Below are 21,954 nucleotides of genomic sequence, written 5' to 3'. Positions count from 1 at the left end.
GACTATTCTGCTGTCTTTTGGTTTCAGCATTTTGGATTACTTTTGGTCAAAAGCTGTGGTTTGGTATCTTCTCTCATTCATTTCTTGTGTGATATCCATGTATGTAGCCTTTGTTAATTGTTTTAAGGTAGTTGAACTTCGTCTATAGATTGGGACGTGAATATTTGTTGTAATTTAATACATTTCTTAATTTTCATCTGGGTGTGAGTTGTACATTTTGATAAAGGTCAATCCAAACAGATTGCTTTGCCTATCAATGAATTCGGCAATTTGATAATTATTTTCTTTGATAATAATTACCAAATTGAATCAAATTAATGTATTTTACATGTTGGGTAAATGAGGTGTTTTAGCTGTTGATGCCCTGTGTTCGGTATTCAGAAAGCCAAACGTCAAACAAGTATGTTAACGGTGAAAACTGCTGGGTTCAGAAAATAAAAAATATTTCAATTAATCCTCACCTTGCTGACAGACTTAATTTGCTTTTAAATTTTAGGTTGTCAGTTAATTATTAGTGAATATATTGTTCTGTACTTTGCAGTTTTTAAAAAGAGAAGGATTTACTTACCTTATATTTCAGAGCAGCCTCCTCTATTGGACAGAAGTTGTGATTTCTGTGTTTTTCTCTTAAACAGTCAACACAGATGGGTTCATCATCATCCAAACAGAAGAGTTTGAGTTTCTCACTGTGCAGTCTGCAGAGTTCGGATTTAGCTTTTTCTCTCTGACTTCTCTCGTTTAAGAACGCCTGACATGTATTCCTCAGAGACAGGCTAAGGGGAGGCCGATCCTTAGAAGATCTTCTCCTGCACACTGGGCACTCCCGAGATCCCTTCTGTGCCCAGTACTGCTGCAGACAGGCCTTACAGAAGCTGTGACTGCAACTCAGGACAACAGGATCCCTGAAGATTTCAGTGCACACAGGACAGGAGAGCTCCTCTTCCAGGGGAGAAGATCCAGACGCCATTCTGTCTCAGAGCTAGAGCACATCTTATGCCAACTAATAGAACTAAAAACCTTAATAGAGAGTTACACCCAGATCCAGGGGAGGGACAGAAAACAGCAGGTAGGTATGTACTACAGGCAAAACAGGTTTTCTCTACAAATTAAAAAATCACAGTGACCTCACCTGGCGTTGGTTATTTCCAGGTTTCCCTCCCCTCCCCCACTCCACAATTTTCTGTTTACTTGATGTTTCCTCTTTGTCATTGATCTTAACGTAGGGAGGTAAACAGTTGTATCTGCACAGCCAAGTGCAATCCTGAATCCAGACAATAATCCAATGTTCAAATTCATGAAATGTTTGAAATAAAGTGTACAGTCTCTCTAAAATAATCTATTTTATTTTAAATCTATTTTTTAATGATTTGGTTCTCTGCTCTGCCAAATAAAAGGTTACTTTTAGGTGACTTTTACACACAGGCTACAGTGAACAGGAATTCTCCCCAACACTGAACTCTGGCTTTTGTTTCTCCGTCATTTCAGTTTGAGAGTTGCCCCACCCTGATTATTAAAATAGCTGCATAATGAACCCATTTTTTCTATCCACACTCAAAGTGCTGCAATCAGCTTGTGAGAACTGCTTCCCTCTTCCTGTTGGACACACCAGAGCTGCAGAGTGAGGGGATCCAGCAGGGGGCAGCATTGTGCAGCTGAGGTCTGTGCGCAGCTGATTGGCCAGCACTTCCAGGGCCCTTTCACAGCTTGCCTGAGTGTCTGATTCAAACAGAAGAGTGACCACAGGGGAGGAATCAGACCCCTCTGAGTCAATGAGCTACAGCACCCGGCTAACAGCATTTCCAGACCAAGATGAATTTGAGCTGTTTTCTTTCTGCAATGTGTACCATCAGTAACCATGCAGTGCTGGTCCATGATGCAGGTAAGCAGTGAAAACTCTGATCACCCTGCAGTGCTCTGAGACTCAGTCTCTCCTCTGTACTCAGGGTACTGTGGTGAGCTGAAGCTCCTCTGCTGGTCGATGGGTTTCACAAACCTGTCATAGTCTGAAGGACAGAGTACACACACACACACTCTCTCTCTCTCTCTCACACACACACACACTCTCTCTCCGACACGTACACTCACACTAACATGTGATATTATTCTATAACTGATCCTCTAGCCACGGGCAAACCACAAAATCACATTAAACCACAAACTGCCCCACTGCTGAGAGTAGCAGGTGAGACAGGAACCCCAGTGCTCTCTCACTCCACCTGGTAGAGCCAGGGCTTCAACAAACACCTCAGCACAGCCTCAGGCTCCCTCTTGTGGACAGAGAGGGTATGACCACAGACATAACCTTCACTCTCAGTTCACAGAACCATCCAGGGAGCACTGGGCTTATCCACTTCTCTCACTTGATCTGCTGAATTCAGTTTGAACTGATCCCAAACCCAGAGTATGAGGGGAGAATTTGTCTCTGTCTGTGTTCACACTGCACTGGAGAGAGAGACTTACCGCATCACACACCTGGGAGACACACTGGTGACGGGTCAGGAAAAGAGCAGCACTCTGGAGTGATTCCACTGGTGCATTTATTACACCTCAACTAATTACACACAAACCAGTCCCAACATTGACATCATGAGGTTACAAAGGGACATTCATAATGAACTGCTGCAGACATGGATCTTTATTTTTTTAAATAATTAAAGAAAACATAGTAATATATATTTTTATCTCATTAATAAAGGTGAAAGAAGCAGTCTGTTCACCTGATCCTTGCCCATAAACCACAGCACTATTACACTCTTACAGACACCTTCAGTGGACAGATCTGCAGAGAACCAGGACGGAAGAATGGAAACACTCTCTCAGTGAAGGAGTGTTTAAAAGTGTAGAGAGGAGTGTTGTCACTGGGGTCAGAGAATGACACCTCCCCCCTGTTCCAGTCCAGCTGCACTCTGACCCTCTGGGGTTTCCTCCGCATAGTGAGGGCTGTACGTGGGGAGGTGAGAGCTTTGTATTTCCCATAGAACTGCCGTATACTCCACACTCCTCCTGCTGGGCTCAGACTCACATGCCCTTTCCTGCTGATGGACTCTTTAGCCACACCCACCGCCCAGTAACCCTCATTCCTCATTTCTACATCCCAGCAGTGTCTCCCTGAGCTGAATCCCTCAGATCCCAGCACAGAACACTGCCACCAATCAAATCTCTCTGGATTATCAGGAAGCTGCTGACTCTCATCACTGCGTCTCACACTGGTCAGATCCTCAGACAGGGAGAGGATGGGATGTGCTGTGTTTGGGTCCAGAGTCACAGGAGCTGAAGGGACAGAGAATGAGACGTCAGCACTGATCTGCAGAATGGGAAATTGTCAGACACAATGGGCTCCTAATGATGTAAACTGGGTTTTAATAAACTACCATTATAGTCTGAGACACATGTGGGAGAGAAGCACCAGAACTAAAAGATAATAATATATTAATAACTTCCATGTTGCATAATCATTGTAAGAGGGTGCCAAGCCTGTTTTTCGCCTAAAATACATTATCACTCTTAAAGCAGCATTATATTTTGATCATCAGTGAGATTAAGGACTGGTGCTCAGTCTCTTCACTCCAGGGCTCTTACACAGACAGGACCAGTATGACTCTGGCTGGCTATATCAGCTTGTAGAAAGGATGCTGAAGATTCTCCCAGTACAGTGACAATGTGGAGCTCCCTGCCTCCAGTACTCACTGTATTGAACAGTCCCCAGCATCTCCTCCCACACTCTGTACTTCAGATTGCCCAGGTGCTTGGCCACATCAATCAGCGCTCCTGAGACCTTCTCTGGATCCGCCAGTGTGCACTGGGCTCTGCAATAATATTCAGGAGTCACTTGTGCTGTGAGCCTGGCTTCATTACCATAGAAGATTATCAGCAACAGCATCAGACCTTCATTCTGTAAGAAAATGGCTCCATCCCTCCCAGCGTTCTGCCACACAGCCCCACTGGCTGCCAGATATGACCCCACTGAGGGACACACACACAATTTAACATGGGGCGGGGGATTTATATTTTATCATTGATTACCTATGATCTGTATAGCAATGTTATATTAATTATAACAATGTTAATCATTTTAATTGGCATAATATGTCATGGTCCTGTGTTTCCTGTCTGCGTTTTCCCTGTTGGGCCGCCAGATGGCGGCACTTCTGTTTTGTGTCCTGCTCCCCCTGTGTTAATTGTATGATTGTTTTCAATTGTCCTATTATTGGTTGCTGCTTGTCTCGTTATCCCTTCCCTCTCTGTGGCCTGATTGTTCATGGTGCCCTCCTGTGTCTCGTCAGTGTGTTCTATTTAAGTTTCCCCCTCCCTTGACTCAGGTGCTGGATCCTTGTGATTATGTGGTTCGTTCCGATTGTTTGTGAGTAATCCATGTGTTCTTGCCTATGCCCTGGTGTTCTAGTGATTTTGGAGTTTTGCATTTTCTTGTTCCTGTGTTTGTAATTTCCCTTGTTTGTTTGAAGGTTGCCCTGCGAGGCTTTGTGTTCCCTTTTGTTCCCCCCTTTTCAAGTAAAGTCTTTTTGGTCTTCCATTTTGGAGTTTTGCATGGTTTTTTTCCTCTGCACTTGGGTCCAAACCCCCCACGCATCTCAACATAATATAAATATAACCATTGTGTAATCTGATCTAATAACTCATTTGGGCATGAATGTAGCATTCTTTTTTGAATGTTTCCATCTGGTCCCATTTTACTCATCATTGCTGAAATGCTGCAGTACTTGTAAACTACCACTCACATTTAAACTGAACAGAGAAAGGAAGAGGAGATTAAAAGATTGAATAGAGAGAAAGGCTGGAGTTTACATACCGTTTCTCGGCATCTTTGTAGCTCTGAAATAAGTGAATAAGAGTTGATTTTTATCACTAACAAATACTCCGACTATTACAACTGTATCAATGTTATATATTCCCATTTGAGTATTAATAAACATGTTTTATGTGTGATTGACACATGACTTACCTGCAGGAATGAGATGTCTTCAGCTCCCAGCTCCTGTTCTATGGCTTTGATTTGTTCTGAAAGGGATGATATCTCTTCTGTCATCTTCTCAATCTTCTCCTTCATCATCAGACTCTTCTGCTCCTCTTCCCCCCTCAGGGCAGTGATCCTATCTGCCTCTTCATCTTTTAGGAACTGCTGAAGTTTCTTAAACTCCATCTTTATCTGTCTCTCTGTGTGCTGAGCCTGGCTCTGGAATAAACATTATTCATTTCAGCACAATCCAGTGCTGCATTTTCAACACTGTGATTTAAAGGCTTCAGTACAGTACCTTGATGTGCTCTGCTGTTTGATCACAGACTAGTTTCACTGCATTAAAGGCTTTAAGCTTCTCCTGCAGTGGAGCCAGTGCAGTCCTTAGTTTCTCCTGGAAAGAAATGAGAGTCCACACTTTACTGAGACCACAGACTGACAGTAAACTTCACTGCCTACACAGAAAGCACAATAGAATAAAGTATATTACCCAAAAAAGTATATATACCAAAAATTATGGTTTTCACTTCATAAATGTGATAATTTTATGTAGAATAATACTTGACAATAAAATGTGTTTGAGCTCGTTACAAAGTTTCCAACTAAGAAAAATTAAAATGCTCATTTATGCAGACATTAACTCATACCTATAGGAAAGTGTAATGATTATTTGTTCTACACAAATACTAATCATTTCTTCATTTTTGTTCTATGTTATTACATTTATTACACTCATGTATTATGCCAAAAAGTGAAGTTGTTGGAGAATATTGCATTAATTTTCAAAATTTGTTTATAAATGAAGTCTATCCATAATCTGTGCAAGGACTGTAGCTATCATTTTAACAAGTCAATTAAAATAAAAAGATTGTGTTGTGTTTATTGTTATTCATCATTATAGAAGGGTGTAAAGAAAATAAAATACATTACCCAATTACCCAGAGTGCAGTACGTAAGTATATAATCAAAATTAATCCAGGAATGAAAATTTATTTTTTTTAAAGGCAATGAACAATCATTAATTGACAACCATGAAATTCAGTAGTTAAAAATACATGAAATCCTGATCTGGCAACCCGCTCTCCTACTCAGATTTTACAGGCCTCTTCAGTTTAATGGTTCATTCGAGTGTTGGCAGCATTTACTTCACAAAAGGGATATTAGAAAATGGCTCAAAGCTATTTCTGCCTAATCCACAACAGGACATAGTTCAGAATTTACTGGATCTACTCATTCACACTCAGAACCACCGATACGTGCCAAAGCTACAGCGTCTGGATCTACAACAGCAAATGAAGTCAGTGGCACTGCTGGTCTTGCTATGCTACTCGATCCAGCTGATTCAGCTAATGACATCAGCTCCCCTCCAGCTTCACTAGCTAGCAGGAGCACATCAGGTTCAAGCAGCACTACATTTGGACCAGATCTCCACTGCAAACTCCAGCACAGGACTTTTGGAGAGAAAAGCCTTGACCAGGTGAAAGAGGACAAGTATCTAAGCCACATTTTTAGTGGGAAAAATGTTGTTCTTTTGTAAGTGTCTGGTATCACAAGAGAGACTGACTGGGGCACTCAGTAAAAGCAGATGTAGTTTCAGTCTTTCTTGAAAGAAATTGATCATTGTGTGAAAATTCAGATTCAACATTTAAAGTGCAGAGACACTGCAACTAGAAGCATGCTGTTGAATATAACAAAGGCTTTCATAAACATGCAAGCTCTAAAGAGCATCTGACGTGAGGCCGTTCGGAGGGAATAAGATAAACGCTCTGAGACAGACACAGAAATTTCCAGAAATTGATGCTGGCTTTGCCCTGCCCTCTTGGCTCTCTCTGCTAGTCATGTGACACATAGTATGTAACTCAAACTGCAGTCATGCCTGAGAACTAAGGTCACTCTATACAGTTCTTATATTAAAATCCAATAGTTTTTATTCCCAAAGAATCTACGAAAGAAAAGGATAAAGCATACACAATTTGATACTATGTGTAAATAGAAAAATGAGGTAAAATGCTAATCATTTTATTTGAGAATTACCTTACACTCTTCTGCAGCCTCCTGAACTGGTCGCATTTTGTGGTTTTCATGTTTTTTTGAAGTTTGGCAGACAAGGCAGACGGGTATTTGATCCTCCAAACAGAAGAGTTTGAGTTTCTCACTGTGCAGACTGCAGAGCACTTCAGATCCTGCTTTAGTTCTCTGACTTCTCCCCTTCAAGAACGCCTCACAGGCATTCCCCAGGGCCAGGTTATGAGGAGGTTCATGCTTAAATCTTTTCCTGCAAACTGGGCACTCCCGAGATCCCTTCTGTTCCCAGTACTGTTGCAGACAGGCCTTACAGAAGCTGTGACTGCATCTCAGGACAACAGGATCCCTGAAGATTTCAGAGCACATAGGACAGGAGAGCTCCTCTTCCACGAGAGAAGATCCAGACGCCATTCTGTCTCAGACTGTTCTGAGTTCAGTAATGATTTCTGCTAAATCCAGTAGCTTAGGTTTCAGTTTCACTTATTGCTGTTACTCAAATGGCAGGTAAAAAAGCCTCTTTAACCTCCTCTCAAATCTCTGTTCTTCTCAGTCTCGCATTGTATTTCCCTCCAATACATTTTTTTCTGAAATTCATTATTTTCTGGAAAACATACATTAGAATCTTTTTAAAAGGTCCATGATGTAACACAAAGCTTTACCTGTGAGAAACGTTACTTCGCTCTTCCTGTTAGACACACCCAATTTTCACAGAGAGTACTTCCTGCAGGGGGCAGCATTGCACCACTGAGGTTGGAGTGGCTGATCTGCCAGCAGTTCTACACCAGCCCTGTTCTTCAGGTTCTGTCAATTCTCTCTCACGTGTGTTAATCAAAATGGAATCTCATTCCCCAGCTAATCTCAAGCACACACCCTCTCCTACAAACATTAAAGCACAAATCCAGAGTTTGAGTCCACAATCCATTACTCTATGTAGTATCATAGTATCATCACTTATCAAGCTAATGGAGAGAGCTGGGCTTTAGAACAGCTCAATCATCAATCAAAATGTATTTATATAGCATATTTCATAAACAATTGTCACAATATGCTTCAGTACTACAGTATGCCACAGTAGCAACCAGAGTACAGACCCAGGCGTAAACTCCCTCAGGAGCAAACCTAAAGCAACTGTGGCAAGGAAAAACTCCCCGTGGCAGATGGGAAGAAACCAGGAAAGGGACCAGGCTCAAGGGGGGAACCCATCCTCCACTGGTCAACTCATCTACAGCGTGTGACTGAAACATTTGCAGCTGCGCTGGACAGAGGGAGAACGCCTCTTGTACTTTGTGTCTTTAAAAGAGCAAGTCCAAAAAAAAAAAGATTCCTAAGATAAAGATTTACTTTTTCCAATACGTGTAGCCACTTCTTAAAAACGGTTCACCGCGTGAGGTCAAAATTCAGCTTTGGAGGGGAAAAAAACAATATGTGATAAATATCCTCTGTTAGCAAGATGATGGAGAGAGCTGTGGTTTAGAATAGGTTCAGAATGTGTGTGCCATGCAGACCGAAGGGTCTGCAGGACTTCTGTAAATGACAGACCTCTTATTTAGGAACGCAGCACAGTGCTCGGAGTGTGACTGGAGAACTGCTCATGCAGCGCTTACTCTACAGAAACACAGGCACCAAAAGTCAGAGGTTATGCACACTTTATTGTTACTCACAGAGAAGAGCAGAAACAGAAAAATCCAATGCAGGGCAGCTCCAAAAAACTGCCAACCATTCCTTTCTGAGGACGAGGACGAAAACCAAACTCAAAAACTCTGTCTCGGCGTGTGCTCCCTGTCTCGGCACCAAACTGTGGGGAGAAACACACCTTTAAGCACCTGTGCTGATTAGCTAACGCAACCCAGGTGCGTGTGCTCTCTCTACCAGCCAGCGCAGCCGAGACCAATCTGCTGCTGGGGTGTACTGAATGCCACACCCATCCCACCCCAGAATTAAACCGAAAACTAATTCGGCTAACACCGAGACCGCTCCCTCTAGAGTTTTGGCACCAAAACGGTCACATGCCAGCGTGACACCACTGAGAGGGAGATGCGGAAATTCAAGGTTGCTGTAGAGGAAACAAAGCTAACAGAAATTTGAGCGATTCTCATTTCCAATGTTACAGTACTGTTCATTACAGGATATAGCCAGGATTCAATCAGCATTTGGTCTTCACTAACTATTTAAAAATGAGAAGCAATAATCACCCCCACGCCCGTTCACAAACACACTTTCTCCAGTTCAGCTTAAACTAGCTAATCCTGAATGTCAATATTGTTTCAACACCACTGAGATTTCGTTCTTAAAATCAAAGCTGTGTACTAGGGTGTCCAGAGACAATACCATGCCTATCTGTTCAACCAACAAAATTAACTGTATGCGTATAATCTTTCACACGATTGTTCTTCTTAATTTAGTCATTGTGAATTTCTTGAGGACTAATATACACTTTAATCTTTCTGCTTTCATTATTTTATAAGCGTCAATGATTGTAAATGCAATGACAATTCTTTCTCAAAAACCAAAAACAAAGGTATGGCTTTTAGGAATTTACAATTATAGGGAGAAACATTTGCCAGTATAATCAAACTAATAAGTAAACTGTAATTGGCTGTTCAAGGAGGTAAAGATACGTGATTGGAATGTGCCTTTTGACAACACTCTGACAATGCGTGATTCCAGACATCAAATTACTGTATTTTTGACCGGATTGGTCTTCCATACTAGGAAAGGTGGTAAGGACGGAAAAAAGGAGTGATTGAATGCAGACCTGGTAGAGCCAGGGCTTCACCCAACACCTCAGCACAGCTTTTGTCGCCCTCTTGTGGACAGAGTGAGTATGACCACAGACATTTCCCTCACTCTCAGCCTAGAGCTTGAAACGGGCCCAAAAACTTCAGCCTGACCCTACATGAGCCCACATTCTATTCAGCCTGAGTCTGACCAGATCCCACGTGTTGCAGCATTTTGGAAGCTGAACCTGGTTTGACCCTGACTTTTAATAAGTGCATCAGTGCAGTAGACACGCCATGGTTTGGGGTATCGCTGATGTTCTGTTCAGAAAAGGTGTGATTGATGTCTGGATCAGATCAGTTGATGGAGCACAGCGGCAAGCTTGTGCATCATACTGTCATAATGCTGATGCTCCTGTTTCACGGCTCCCATACTTAAGCAGGGCATCACAGAATTCGCATTTTACGAACCCCAAGCTTTCGTCTGCAGCTCGATCAAAAATCGTGTAAAAGTTTGTCCAGACCTGGGATTCTCCGTTCGATGGCTGCTGCCTCACTTCATTCTCCCCTGACTATAACTTCTTTCTCCCCGGCTCTGAGGCGTCCATTCTGTCACTCACAGAGCTCAGCTTAGACTCGCTGGCCTACAACTGCCATCCAGCTCACACAGCGCTCTGTGCTCAAAATATAAAGGCCCAGCTACAAAAAGCAAAACCCCAACCAGCCCAATAGAAACAGGCAGAATTAGGACCCGAACCGTCCCAATCCCTCGGGTACTGGTCCGGTTTTATCAGGCTCAGGTGAAAATTGCAAACTCACTCTCAGAGTTCATAGCACAAGCAGGATACTTAGCTTATCAGTATATCAGATCAGCACATGTGAGTTTGAACTGAACCCAAACCCAGCATATAAGGGGAGAATTTATCTCAGTCTGTGTTCATACTGCACCTGAGAGAGAGACTTACCTCATCACACACCTGGGAGACACACTGGTGACGGGTCAGGAAAAGAGCAGCACTCTGGAGTGATTCCACTGGTGCATTTATTACAAGTCAACTGATTACACACAAACCAGTTCCAACATTGACATCATGAGGTTACAAAGGGACATTCATCACGAACTGCTGCAGACATGGATATATTTTTTTAATGATTAAATAGATTATTGTAAAATATTATATATATATATGTATATATATATATACACTCATTAATCTTGTCAAAGTGAAAGAAGCAGTCTGTTCACCTGATCCTTGCACACAAACCACAGCACTATTCCACTCTTACAGACACCTTCAGTGGACAGATCCGCAGAGGACCAGGACAGAAGAATGGAAACACTCTCTCAGTGAAGGAGTGTTTAAAAGTGTAGAGAGGAGTGTTGTCACTGGGGTCAGAGAATGACACCTCCCCCCTGTCCCAGTCCAGCTGCACTCTGACCCTCTGGGGTTTCCTCTGCACAGTGAGGTCTGTAGGTGGGGAGCTCAGGGCTGTGTATTTCTCTTTCAGCAGCCGTATACCCCACACTCCCCCCGCTGGGCTCAGATCCACAGGCCCATTCCTGCTGATGGACTCTTTAGCCACACCCACCACCCAGAAACCTTCATCCCACACCTCTACATCCCAGCAGTGTCTCCCTGAGCTGAATCCCTCAAAGCCCAGCACACACCACCCCCCATCAAATCTCTCTGGATTATCAGGAACCTGCTGTCTCTCATCACTGTCTCTCACACTGGTCAGATCCTCAAACAGTGAGAGTTTGGGATGTGCTGTGTTTGGGTCCAGAGTCACAGGAGCTGAAGGGACAGAGAATGAAACATCAGCACTGATCTGCACAAAGTGAAATCATCAGACACAATGGGCTCCTAATGATATAAACTGGGATTCACAAAAACAACCATTATAGCCTCAGACACAAGCACCAGAACTAAAAGCTAAGAACATTTGTATATGTTCCATGTTGTATAATCATTGTACGAGTGTGCAAAGCCTGTCCCCTAAAATATGTTATCACTCTTAAATCAGTATTTTATTATGAGCATCAGTGAGATTAAGGACTGGTGCTCAGTCTCTTCACTCCAGGGCTCTTACACAGACAGGACCAATATGACTCTGACTGGCTTCATCAGCTTGTGGAAAGGATGCTGAAGATTCCCCCTGTACAGTGACAATGTGGAGCTCCCTGCCCCCAGTACTCACTGTATTGAACAGTCCCCAGCATCTTCTCCCACACTCTGTACTTCAGATTGCCCAGGTGCTTGGCCACATCAATCAGCGCTCCTGAGACGTTCTCTGGATCCGCCAGTGTGCACTGGACTCTGCAATAATATTCAGGAGTCACTTGTGCTGTGTGTGTGGCTTCATTACCATAGAAGACTATCAGCAGAAACATCAGATCTTCATTCTATAAGAAAATGGCTCCATCCCTCCCAGCGTTCTGCCACACAGCCCCACTGGCTGCCAGTTCTGTCAGGCCCACTGTCATCAAAGTAGAACTTTATTGACAATAAAGGCAATACAGTTATGTTTGGCGGTATGGCTCTGTTCTGGAGCTCTCCCGCCAACCACGCAGCCCGCGTGGATAAGGCCGGGAGGCCAGCAGCCAAACCCCCCTAGAGGGGTACACACAGAACAGATCCAGCAGCAAAGCAAGTTCTTAACACATAGGGATGGAGCAATGCAATTTCTTAACACATAGGGATGGAGCAATACAAATTCTTAACACATAGGAATGGAGAAATGCAAATTCTTGACGCATGGGGATGGAGCTGGGGTGGTGGACGGGATTTACGAAGCAACGTGCAGTGCTTGCATGCAGGAGGAGCAGCCAAATGAGTAGAGGGAGGCTGTTTAAGTAGACCGCCCTGTTAGTGAATGTACTGTGATAGGCGAACATCACTCAGCTGAGCCATCAGCTGATTCAGCCGGAGCGCTTGACTCTCATGGCCTGCCAGAACTACGCGATGCTCCATATATGAAGCAGCCCGACCCCACTGAGGGACACACACACACAGGAGTGGGGCAATTTTTAATCTATCACTGATTACCTATTATCGTATGATGATTATAATGATGTCATAATTATTATTATGTTGTTAATCATTGTGATTAATATAATATAAATGTAATCATTGTGTAATTTAATCTCATAACACATTTAGGCATGAATGTAACATTTGTTTTTTATTTTTTCCATCTGGTCCCATTTTACTCATCTTTACTGAAATGCTGCAGTACTTGTAAATTATCATTCCCATTTAAACTGAAGAGAGAAAGGAAGAGGAGATTAAAAGATTGAATAGAGAGAAAGGCTGGAGTTTACATACTGTTTCTCCACATCTCTGTAGCTCTGAAATAAGTGAATAAGAGCAGATTTTTATCACTATAACCAATACTCAGACTATAAAAACTGCATCAATATAATATATTCCCATTTGAGTGTATTGATAAACGTGTTTTGTGTGTGATTATGACACGACTTACCTGCAGGAATGAGATGTCTTCAGCTCCCAGCTCCTGTTCTATGGCTCTGATTTGTTCTGAAAGGGCTGATATCTCTTCTGTCATCTTCTCAATCTTTTCCTCCATCATCTGACTCTTTTGCTCCTCTTCCTCCCTCAGTGCAGCAATCCTGGCTGCCTCTTCATCTTTTAGGAACTGCTGAAGTTTCTCAAACTCCATCTTTATCTGTTTCCCTGTGTGCTGGGCCTGGCTCTGGAATAAACATTGTTCACCATCATTTCAGTACAATCCAGTGCTGTATTTTCAACACTGTGATTTAAAGGCTTCAGTACAGTACCTTGATGTGCTCTGCAGTTTGATCACAGATTAGTTTCACTGCATTAAAGGCTTTTAGCTTCTCCTGCAGTAGAGCCAGTGCAGTCCTGAGTTTCTCCTGGAAAGAAATGGCAGAGTCCACACTTTACTGAGGACACAGGCTGACAGTAAACTAACTGTAAACAGATACTGCCTACACAGACAGCATAAAGTATACACGCTGAAAATTATGGGTTTCACTGCATGTATGTGATAATTTTATGTAAAGAAATACTGGCAACTAAACACGTGTTTGAGCTGGTTATAAAATTTCCAGCTAAGATAAATTAGAATGCTCAATTATGCCAACATTAAGTATTACATAGAGGAAGGTGTAATGATTATTTGTTTTACATAAATGCTAATCACTTCTTAATTTTTGATCTATGTTGATATTACATTTATTACACACAACGTGTATTATCCAATAAGTGAAGCTCTTGCAAAATATTGGATTAATTGTCAAAATCAGTTTATATATGCAGTCTATCCATAATTTGTGCCAGGACTGTAGCTATCATTTTAAATTCAGTCACTTAATTAACTTGAAAAGATTGTTGAAGTTTTGTTTGTTGCTATTCATTACAGATGGGTGTAAACAAAAGAAGAAAATACATTAGCTCAGGGACCACAGTGCAGTATGAGAACAGCCATAAACAATTAAAAATAGGAATTAATCCAGGAATGAAAATTATATTTTTTTAAAAAGGCAATGATATAATAATTAATTGACATCTAATCATAAAAATTTGGTTATAAATGCAGCATATCCATAATTTGTACCTGTACTATAAATATGGAATCCCTGGGTTAAAAATGTATGAAATCATGTGATCTGGCAACCCCCTCTCCTACTCAGATTTTACATGCCTTGTCTGTTTAATGGTTAATTTGAGTGTTGGCATTTGGCAGTTCACTCTACAAAATGAATATTATAAAATGGTTCAAAGCTCTATCAGCCTCATCCACAACAGGACAGAGTTCAGAATTTACTGGATCTACTCATTCACACTCAGAACCACCGATACGTGCCAAAGCTACAGCGTCTGGATCTACAACAGCAAATGAAGTCAATGGCACTGCTGGTCTTGCTATGCTACTCGATCCAGCTAATTCAGCTAATGACATCAGCTCCCCTCCAGCTTCACTAGCTAGCAGGAGCACTACATTTGGACCACACCCTCCACTGCAAACTCCACCAGAGGATTTTAGTAGAGAAAAACATGACCAGGTGAAAGAGGACAAGTATCTAAGCCACATTTTTAGTGGGAAAATGCTCTTTCGTAAGTGACTGGTGGCACAGGAGAGACTGACTGGAATACACAGTAAAAGCAGATGCAGTTTCTGTTTCCCTTGTGGGAAATTCAGATAATTGTGTTCCAAAACTGATTCAACATTTAAAGTGAAGGGATATTGCAATTGGAAGCATGCTGTTGAATATAACAAAGGCTTTCATAAACATGCAAGCCTTAAAGAGCATCTGACATGCGAGGCCGTTCGGAGGGAACAAGAGAAACGCTCTGAGACAGACCCAGAAATGTCCAGAAATTGATTAACACAGAGCAGCCTTCTAGAAATAGATAGTACATGGCATCCATAATTGATATTTTAGAACTTCAGGTGTAACACTGTCACCTAGACCCATGTAAAAATCAGTGCCCTCCCAGTAAAAATAAGTTCCTCTGATTCCACTGATTGACATCTGACACTGGCTTTGCCCCGCCCTCTTGCATCTGTTAGTCATGTGACACATACTGTGGAGCTCAAACTGCAATCTTGCCTGAAAAATAAAGTCACTTTATACAATTCTTTTATTAAATCCCAATAGTTTTTATCCCAAAGAATTTACAAAAGAAAAGGATAAAGCATACACAGTTTGATACTATGTGTAAAATGAAAATTCTTACAAGCCATAAAACATAAAATGAAGGTAAAATGTGAAATATGTTATCTGACAGTTACCTTATACTCTTCTGCAGCCTCCTGAACTGGTCGCATTTTGTGGTTTTCATGGTTTTTTGAAGTTTGGCAGATAACACAGACGGGTATTTGATCCACCAAACAGAAGAGTTTGAGTTTCTCACTGTGCAGACTGCAGAGCACTTCAGATCCTGCTTTAGCTCTCTGACTTCTCTCATTTAAGAAAGCCTCACAGGCATTCCTCAGAGACAGGCTAATGAGAGGTTCATCCTTGGAAGATCTTCTCCTGCAAACTGGGCACTCCTGAGATCCCTTCTGTTCCCAGTACTGCTGCAGACAGGCCTTACAGAAGCTGTGACTGCAACTCAGGACGACGGGATCCCTGAAGATTTCAGTGCACACAGGACAGGAGAGCTCCTCTTCCAGGAGAGAAGATCCAGACGCCATTCTGTCTGTGTCTGTTCTGAGCTTAGTAATGATTTCTGTTAAATTTGTAGTTTAGTTTCACTTTTACTTACTGCTGTCATAACAAACTGAAGCTAAGGACTGTCTTTAAAATTAGACTCAAATCTCTCTTCGTCTTGGTATTTTTTCTCTATGTTATCAGAAAATCCTGTATTTCTGGAAAATACAGATTGAAATCGTATTAAAAGGTCCCCGATGTAACTAAAGCTTCCATCTGTGAGAAACTGTACTTCCCTCTTCCTGTTATGTACGCCTGATTATCAGAGACGGCACTTCCTGCAGGGAGCAGCATTGTACCACTGAGGTTTGATTGTCTGATCTGCCAGCAGTTTTACACCAGCCCGGTTCTTCAGGTTCTGTCGGTTGTCTTTTGGGTTAATCCAAAAGGAATCTAATTTTCCAGCTAATGGCAAGCACACGCCCTCCCTTAGAAACATGATTCAAACAAAGATCCAGAGTTTGAGTACACAATCCATTCCTCTTTATAATATCCTGACTCAAAGCTAAGTTGTGCTTTAGAACAGGTGGTAGCTAGCACTGATGAAAGCACGTGACTGAAACGTTTGCTGCTGCGCTGAACAGTTGACACCTCTTGTACTTTTGTATCTTTGGCCGAGCAAATCCCAGACAAATCATACAAAGAAGAAAATATTAACTTTTACCAGAAACAATACACAGAAAGCCACTTCTTAAAGCGGCTCACTTGTCAATGTAAATTTCAGCATTGGGGTGGAAAAAGCTATGTCCTAACTGGTTTAAATCAAGACAAATCACGCCTTCCTCGCACAATTGAGTTGGTCAAAACAGTTTTCGCTATTCCTTGTACCCTAGTAAACGGGCGCTGCTTATTTCAAACCAACGTGGACAGTTTTGCAGCAGAATCTGCAGTGGCACAGGCATCGCGCAAACGTCTTACAGGCTCCGGAAAAGGTTTTGGTCACTTTAGTTTGGCGCAGAGTTTATTTCAAAACGCTGCCTACCCACCCGTACTTCATCAAACCAGATGGCAGATATGTACTGTATAAACATCCAGTTGAGGGTGCAATTCTAGCAAGCTGATAGTGAAGATTTAGAGTCAATAAAATATGAAATTACGAAGCGTTAAAACTTAAACGTCAAATCTCCTAATTTAAAACAAATTTATTAATATGTCTTAAATACTTTCACAATAAATCGAATACCAGCTTTGAAATAATTCGTTAGCTAATTTACAGTGCCTGATGACTTAAGGTAGGCTACAGGCATTCACATCTGTTTGAAAATCTACTGTTACAGCAGGTCTTCATAATCAGGCCAGTCCATATGCAAAATACAACAGAAAACACCAGAACCAGACGCCACAGTTTACCAACGTGACATCACAACGGATGGCATTATAGTGTTTTCAGAATTACATAAATACAGACAAAGTCTTGGGGAGACATTGGCCTCCTGAAAGTGTCTAGAAATCGGTTGTACTATTTAGTATGGAAACTGAAACCTAATCCATTGCAGATATCAAACCCAGAATCCAAAAGGTTAGCTGGTATTTAATTTATTTATTTAGAAACGATGCACCGTTTTCAAATTAAAACCGGTGAGCAGAAACTACAGACGGTCTGCAAAAGCTTACTGTATAAAAACAGGATCGATGGAGACTTTATATGGGCTGTGACAGAAGTGGTCATTAACAGTGTCTGGAGATTCTGTTGAGACTGCAGTCTTATTCTATCCCTGTTTCTGGTTCGCTGCTCACCTCGGTGCACTACCACAGCGACCTCAGTCCCTGTGACCCTTTGTTCAGCAAATCAGCATTCACTTCTGTGCGCCAGCGTTTGCGAAGCCACTTCCTGTGCGACCCGTCCACTTCCTCGTTCAGCACTTCAGAGCTCCCCTCTCTGCACCAGCATGGTGACCTCGCTTCCTTTGGCACACTGGCTCAGCAGCGCCACCACCTGGTCGTGGGTCATGCTCTGCACGTTCCTCCCGTTGACCTCCACCAGGACGTCCCCCTCCTTCAGGCCCCGGCAGCGGGGGTGGTCCACGATCCGCTTGACCCGTTGCCCACCCCCTGCGGGGCCGCCGGCGATGAAGAACCCGAAGCCTTGGTCGCCCTTCTCCACGTGGACAGCGATGAGCTCGGGCCGGGCGACGACGGACGACGCCGGCGTGACTACATCGCCGGGCTCGGGCCCCACCTCGGTGGAGGAGGAGGGGCGGTATGGGAGGGGCTTTCTGGCCCCCCCCCGGAGCCGTTGCCCGGGGCGACAGCCTGGCCAGATGGCGAGCCGTTGCCCCTCCGCTCAGTGACCACGACGGGTTCCTTGACCGTGACGGCCGCCGAGGTCATCAGGCTGGTGTTGGGGTCGTTGGGGTCAAAGGGTAAGGGGTAACCCCTGCACAGCTCCAGGTCCACCGTGGATCCAGTGCGGATGGACTGGAAGATCTTCACCACCTGGGCGTGCGTGTGACCCAGCACGCACGTCTCATTCACGCTCACGATCACGTCGCCTGCGGGACAACACCAGTCAGAGTTGGGTACCAGCCTGGCACACGAGGCTAATCGAACGAGGAGAGAAGCCGAGCGGCAGGAGGCCGGGGTCCATTTGGGACCGCGTCAGAACGCAGAGGAAACCCACCTGTCTCCATCGTCCCGTCCAGAGCAGCGGGCCCGTCCGGAACCAGGCTTTTGATCTGCAGGAACTCGTCCGGCTCTTTGCCTCCGACCACCGAAAATCCGAAGCCTTGCCAGCTCCTCTCCAGCTTGGTGTGGACGAAGGCCCCCTTCAGCTCCGCCGGGTTCCTCGTGAAAAAGGGCTTCCCTCCTGGAGCAGAGAAATGCACCCCTTCTTTTCAGTCTGGAGCGCAACCTTCGATTTTCTTTCTACTAGCGAACTAGCTGTGGAGGCAGCAAACTTTTTTTTTTGGAAACTTGTGTACTACTAGGCTATATATATATATATATATATATATATATATATATATCAACTATAATCACTCATAATTAATTCATTGCAATTATGTGATGAAGCTGGAGAAGACTTTGGGGAGGGGCTTTATAATTTTGCGCTAGTTATAGAAACGGTAGGTTTGTAACTCTGCGGAGGTAATGTCTTAGACATGTGTCCAGTTTATCACTGAAACTGAGACCATGAAAACGTTTCGAAAAAGCGGTATCAGGTGGGCAAATGGAGCGGGAATAAAAATAAAGACAACTGCGAGAAGTGCAATCGATTTGTGTGTGTCTGGTCCCTGGTCACACAATGGTAGATGGTCTTAGTACACTGTAGTAAGACCATCTATTCCAGGTGCTTTTAAAAAAAAAAAGAAAACTACTGATAGTGCATTTGATTTCTTAGTCTGAGGTCGACCTATTCTTCCAAAGATATGTGTTTCAGATGAATTGATTTAAGAAAGGGGAGGGGATCATGTTCTTGTTTTAATTCTGATTCATATAATTCCTTATAAAATGATTGAAATTGATGATTAATTACCTGATTGTGCCTAACAATCGTGTTTGTTGTTGGGTCTTTTAGGCTAATAGGTTCTTTTTTAAATACTCTGTTAACTAACATGCTTAGTTGTTCAACAGATTTGTTTCCAAATGTATGCTAATGTTAATTAGAGCAAAAAATCCTGCTAGATCAGCATTATGTTACCCTTAGGTTCTCCATAATACAGTGCAGTCATGTTTTGTATTGTGGGAAAGTCAACTGGGTGTCTTCGGTGGTGGGGTGCTGACTTAAGATACCTACAGGTGAGCGCCCTGCCAGGTAACCTGGTATGCTATGCTTACAGAGATCGCTGACCTGTACTGTTTTGTCATGACTGTGCCTTTAGTTGATCGTTTTGTGTATAGGAGGAAGTGTGCAATGGTTCAAGGAGACTCGTTCTCCTGGGCATATGCATGTGCATATAGCCATTTCACCGCTCACGTATTGTATTCTGTATTGTCATTATTACTGAAAAATAAGCTGCATTTATTGTAACCTGGTATTGCTTGTTGACTCTTAACACTGCACACTTTGCAGTTTTAAGGTCCCAACATACACACAGAACTCAGGATATCTGCACCTCCTAGTCACTCACCTATACACTAGTGTCGTAGCAGGATACACAAATGTATTTGTGCAGGCTACACAAGCCAGAGACACGTCCACATCTACAAAGTTAGACAGCCATCCGTATAGAGCCACACTACGGGTCTCCTTCATCTATGAATGACTGTTAGTACAGAGGAAAGTTTAAAACTATTTTGGAGTCAGATAATCAAGATAAAATTAAATTAACACCCGTTCCATTTGCACCGGGTAAGACTACAAGCGTTCCTTCGCCACTCAGTTACTTCCACTGTTTGCAGAGGGGTTTCTTACAGTTAGTGATCTGAACTAGTTATGGGTTCTTACAGTTAGTGATCTCAACAAGGTTTTATTTTTTACAGCTGGTGATCTTCACAAGTTTTGGTTTTTTACAGTAGGTGATTTTGACGCACCATTTGGTGTATCTGAGGGATTTCTTACAGGACCAATATGACTCTGACTGGCTTTAGCAGCTTGTGGAAAGAATGCTGAAGATTCCCCCTGTCCAGGGACAATGCAGAGCTCCCTGCCCCCAGTACTCACTGTATTGAACAGTCCCCAGCATCTTCTCCCACACTCTGTACTTCAGATTGCCCAGGTGCTTGGCCACATCAATCAGCACTCCTGAGACCTTCTCTGGATCCGCCAGTGTGCACTGGGCTCTGCAATAATATTCAAACTAGCCTTAACATTTAAACTGAAGAGAGAAATGAAGAGGAGATTAAAAGATTGAATAGAGAGAAAGGCTGGAGTTTACATACCGTTTCTCCACATCTTTGTAGCTCTGAAATAAGTGAATAAGAGTTGATTTTTATTACTATAACCAATACTCAGACTATAAAAACTAACTGTATCAATGTAATATATTCCCATTTGAGTAAATTGATAAATATGTTTTATGTGTGATTATGACACATGACTTACCTGCAGGAATGAGACGTCTTCAGCCCCCAGCTCCTGTTCTATGGCTCTGATTTGTTCTGAAAGGGATGATATCTCTTCTGTCATCTTCTCAATCTTCTCCTTCATCATCTGACTCTTCTGCTTCTCTTCCTCCCTCAGTGCAGCGATCCTGGCTGCCTCTTCATCTTTTAGGAACTGCTGAAGTTTCTCAAACTCCATCTTTATCTGTCTCTCTGTGTGCTGGGCCTGGCTCTGGAATACACATTATTCACCATCATTTCAGCACAATCACAAGCTGCATTTTCAACACTGTGATTTAAAGGCCTCAGTACAGTACCTTGATGTGCTCTGCTGTTTGATCACAGACTAGTTTCACTGCATTTAAGGCTTTAAGCTTTTCCTGCAGTGGAGCCAGTGCAGTCCTGAGTTTCCCCTGGAAATAAATGACAGAGTCCATACTTTACTGAGAACACAGACTGATAGTAAGCTTCACTGCCTATATAGACAGCACAAGAGCAGAAAGTATACAAGCCAAATGCTATGGTTTTCACTGCATGGATGTGATCATGATACATAGAAAAACACTGGACAACAAAATGTGTGTTTGAGCTGGTGATAAAATTTTCAAGTAATATAAATTAAAATGCTCAATTATGAAGGCATTAAGTAATACGTACAGGAAAGTGTAATGATTATTTTTTACACAAAAGTAATCATTTCTTCATTTTTGTTCCGTGTTGATGTTAAATTTACTACAGACAATATTATGCCAAAAAAAAAGTAGTCGCAAAATATTGCATTAATTGTCAAAAGCTGTTTATAAATGCAGTTTATCCATAACCTGTGCCAGGGCTGTAACTATCATTTTCAGATCAGTGACATAATTAAAATGAAAATATTGTTAAAGTTTTGTTTATTGTTATTCATCTCATTACAGATGGGTGTAAGAAAAAAAAGAAAATACATTAACCCAGGGACCACAGTGCAGTATAAGAACAGCCATAAACAATTAAAAATAAGAATTAATCCAGGAATTAAAATTATAAAAAGAAAAAAGGCAATGAACAATACTTAATGG

At 42.5% G+C, this 21,954-nt stretch overlaps 3 protein-coding genes across 8 annotated transcripts in view; all 3 read right to left on the bottom strand.

Annotated features, from left to right (window-relative positions):
• Positions 1-21,954, bottom strand: part of LOC118228875 (tripartite motif-containing protein 35-like) — a 67,301-nt gene that overhangs the window by 43,289 nt on the left and 2,058 nt on the right. For 2 of the 6 annotated variants that reach the window (XM_035420421.1, XM_035420424.1), the window contains exons 2-3: positions 21,214-21,309; positions 20,898-21,128 (exon numbers count right to left, since the gene is read on the bottom strand). In XM_035420421.1, the coding sequence (XP_035276312.1) occupies positions 20,898-21,128; positions 21,214-21,309 (327 nt within the window). Of the gene's footprint in view, positions 1-10,738; positions 11,511-11,913; positions 12,033-13,040; positions 13,064-13,197; positions 13,429-13,513; positions 13,610-15,492; positions 16,833-20,734; positions 20,758-20,897; positions 21,129-21,213; positions 21,310-21,954 lie in introns of those variants that run through there. The other 4 variants (XM_035420423.1, XM_035420422.1, XM_035420419.1 and 1 more) reach the window with 4 other exon arrangements.
• Positions 2,623-7,712, bottom strand: LOC118228889 (zinc-binding protein A33-like). The gene is made up of 6 exons (XM_035420449.1): positions 7,007-7,712; positions 5,271-5,366; positions 4,961-5,191; positions 4,808-4,830; positions 3,688-3,806; positions 2,623-3,270 (listed from the first exon to the last, which is right to left on the bottom strand). Exons 1-6 carry the CDS (start codon positions 7,406-7,408, stop codon positions 2,747-2,749), a joined length of 1,395 nt encoding a protein of 464 aa, XP_035276340.1. The 5' UTR covers positions 7,409-7,712; the 3' UTR covers positions 2,623-2,746.
• Positions 17,690-20,555, bottom strand: LOC118228938 (membrane-associated guanylate kinase, WW and PDZ domain-containing protein 1-like). The gene is made up of 3 exons (XM_035420535.1): positions 20,517-20,555; positions 18,534-18,719; positions 17,690-18,405 (listed from the first exon to the last, which is right to left on the bottom strand). Exons 1-3 carry the CDS (start codon positions 20,536-20,538, stop codon positions 18,068-18,070), a joined length of 546 nt encoding a protein of 181 aa, XP_035276426.1. The 5' UTR covers positions 20,539-20,555; the 3' UTR covers positions 17,690-18,067.

Source organism: Anguilla anguilla, chromosome 6 (genome assembly GCF_013347855.1).
Source record: "Anguilla anguilla isolate fAngAng1 chromosome 6, fAngAng1.pri, whole genome shotgun sequence".
NCBI lineage: Eukaryota > Metazoa > Chordata > Actinopteri > Anguilliformes > Anguillidae > Anguilla > Anguilla anguilla.
This window is presented reverse-complemented; position numbering and strand designations above follow the sequence as displayed.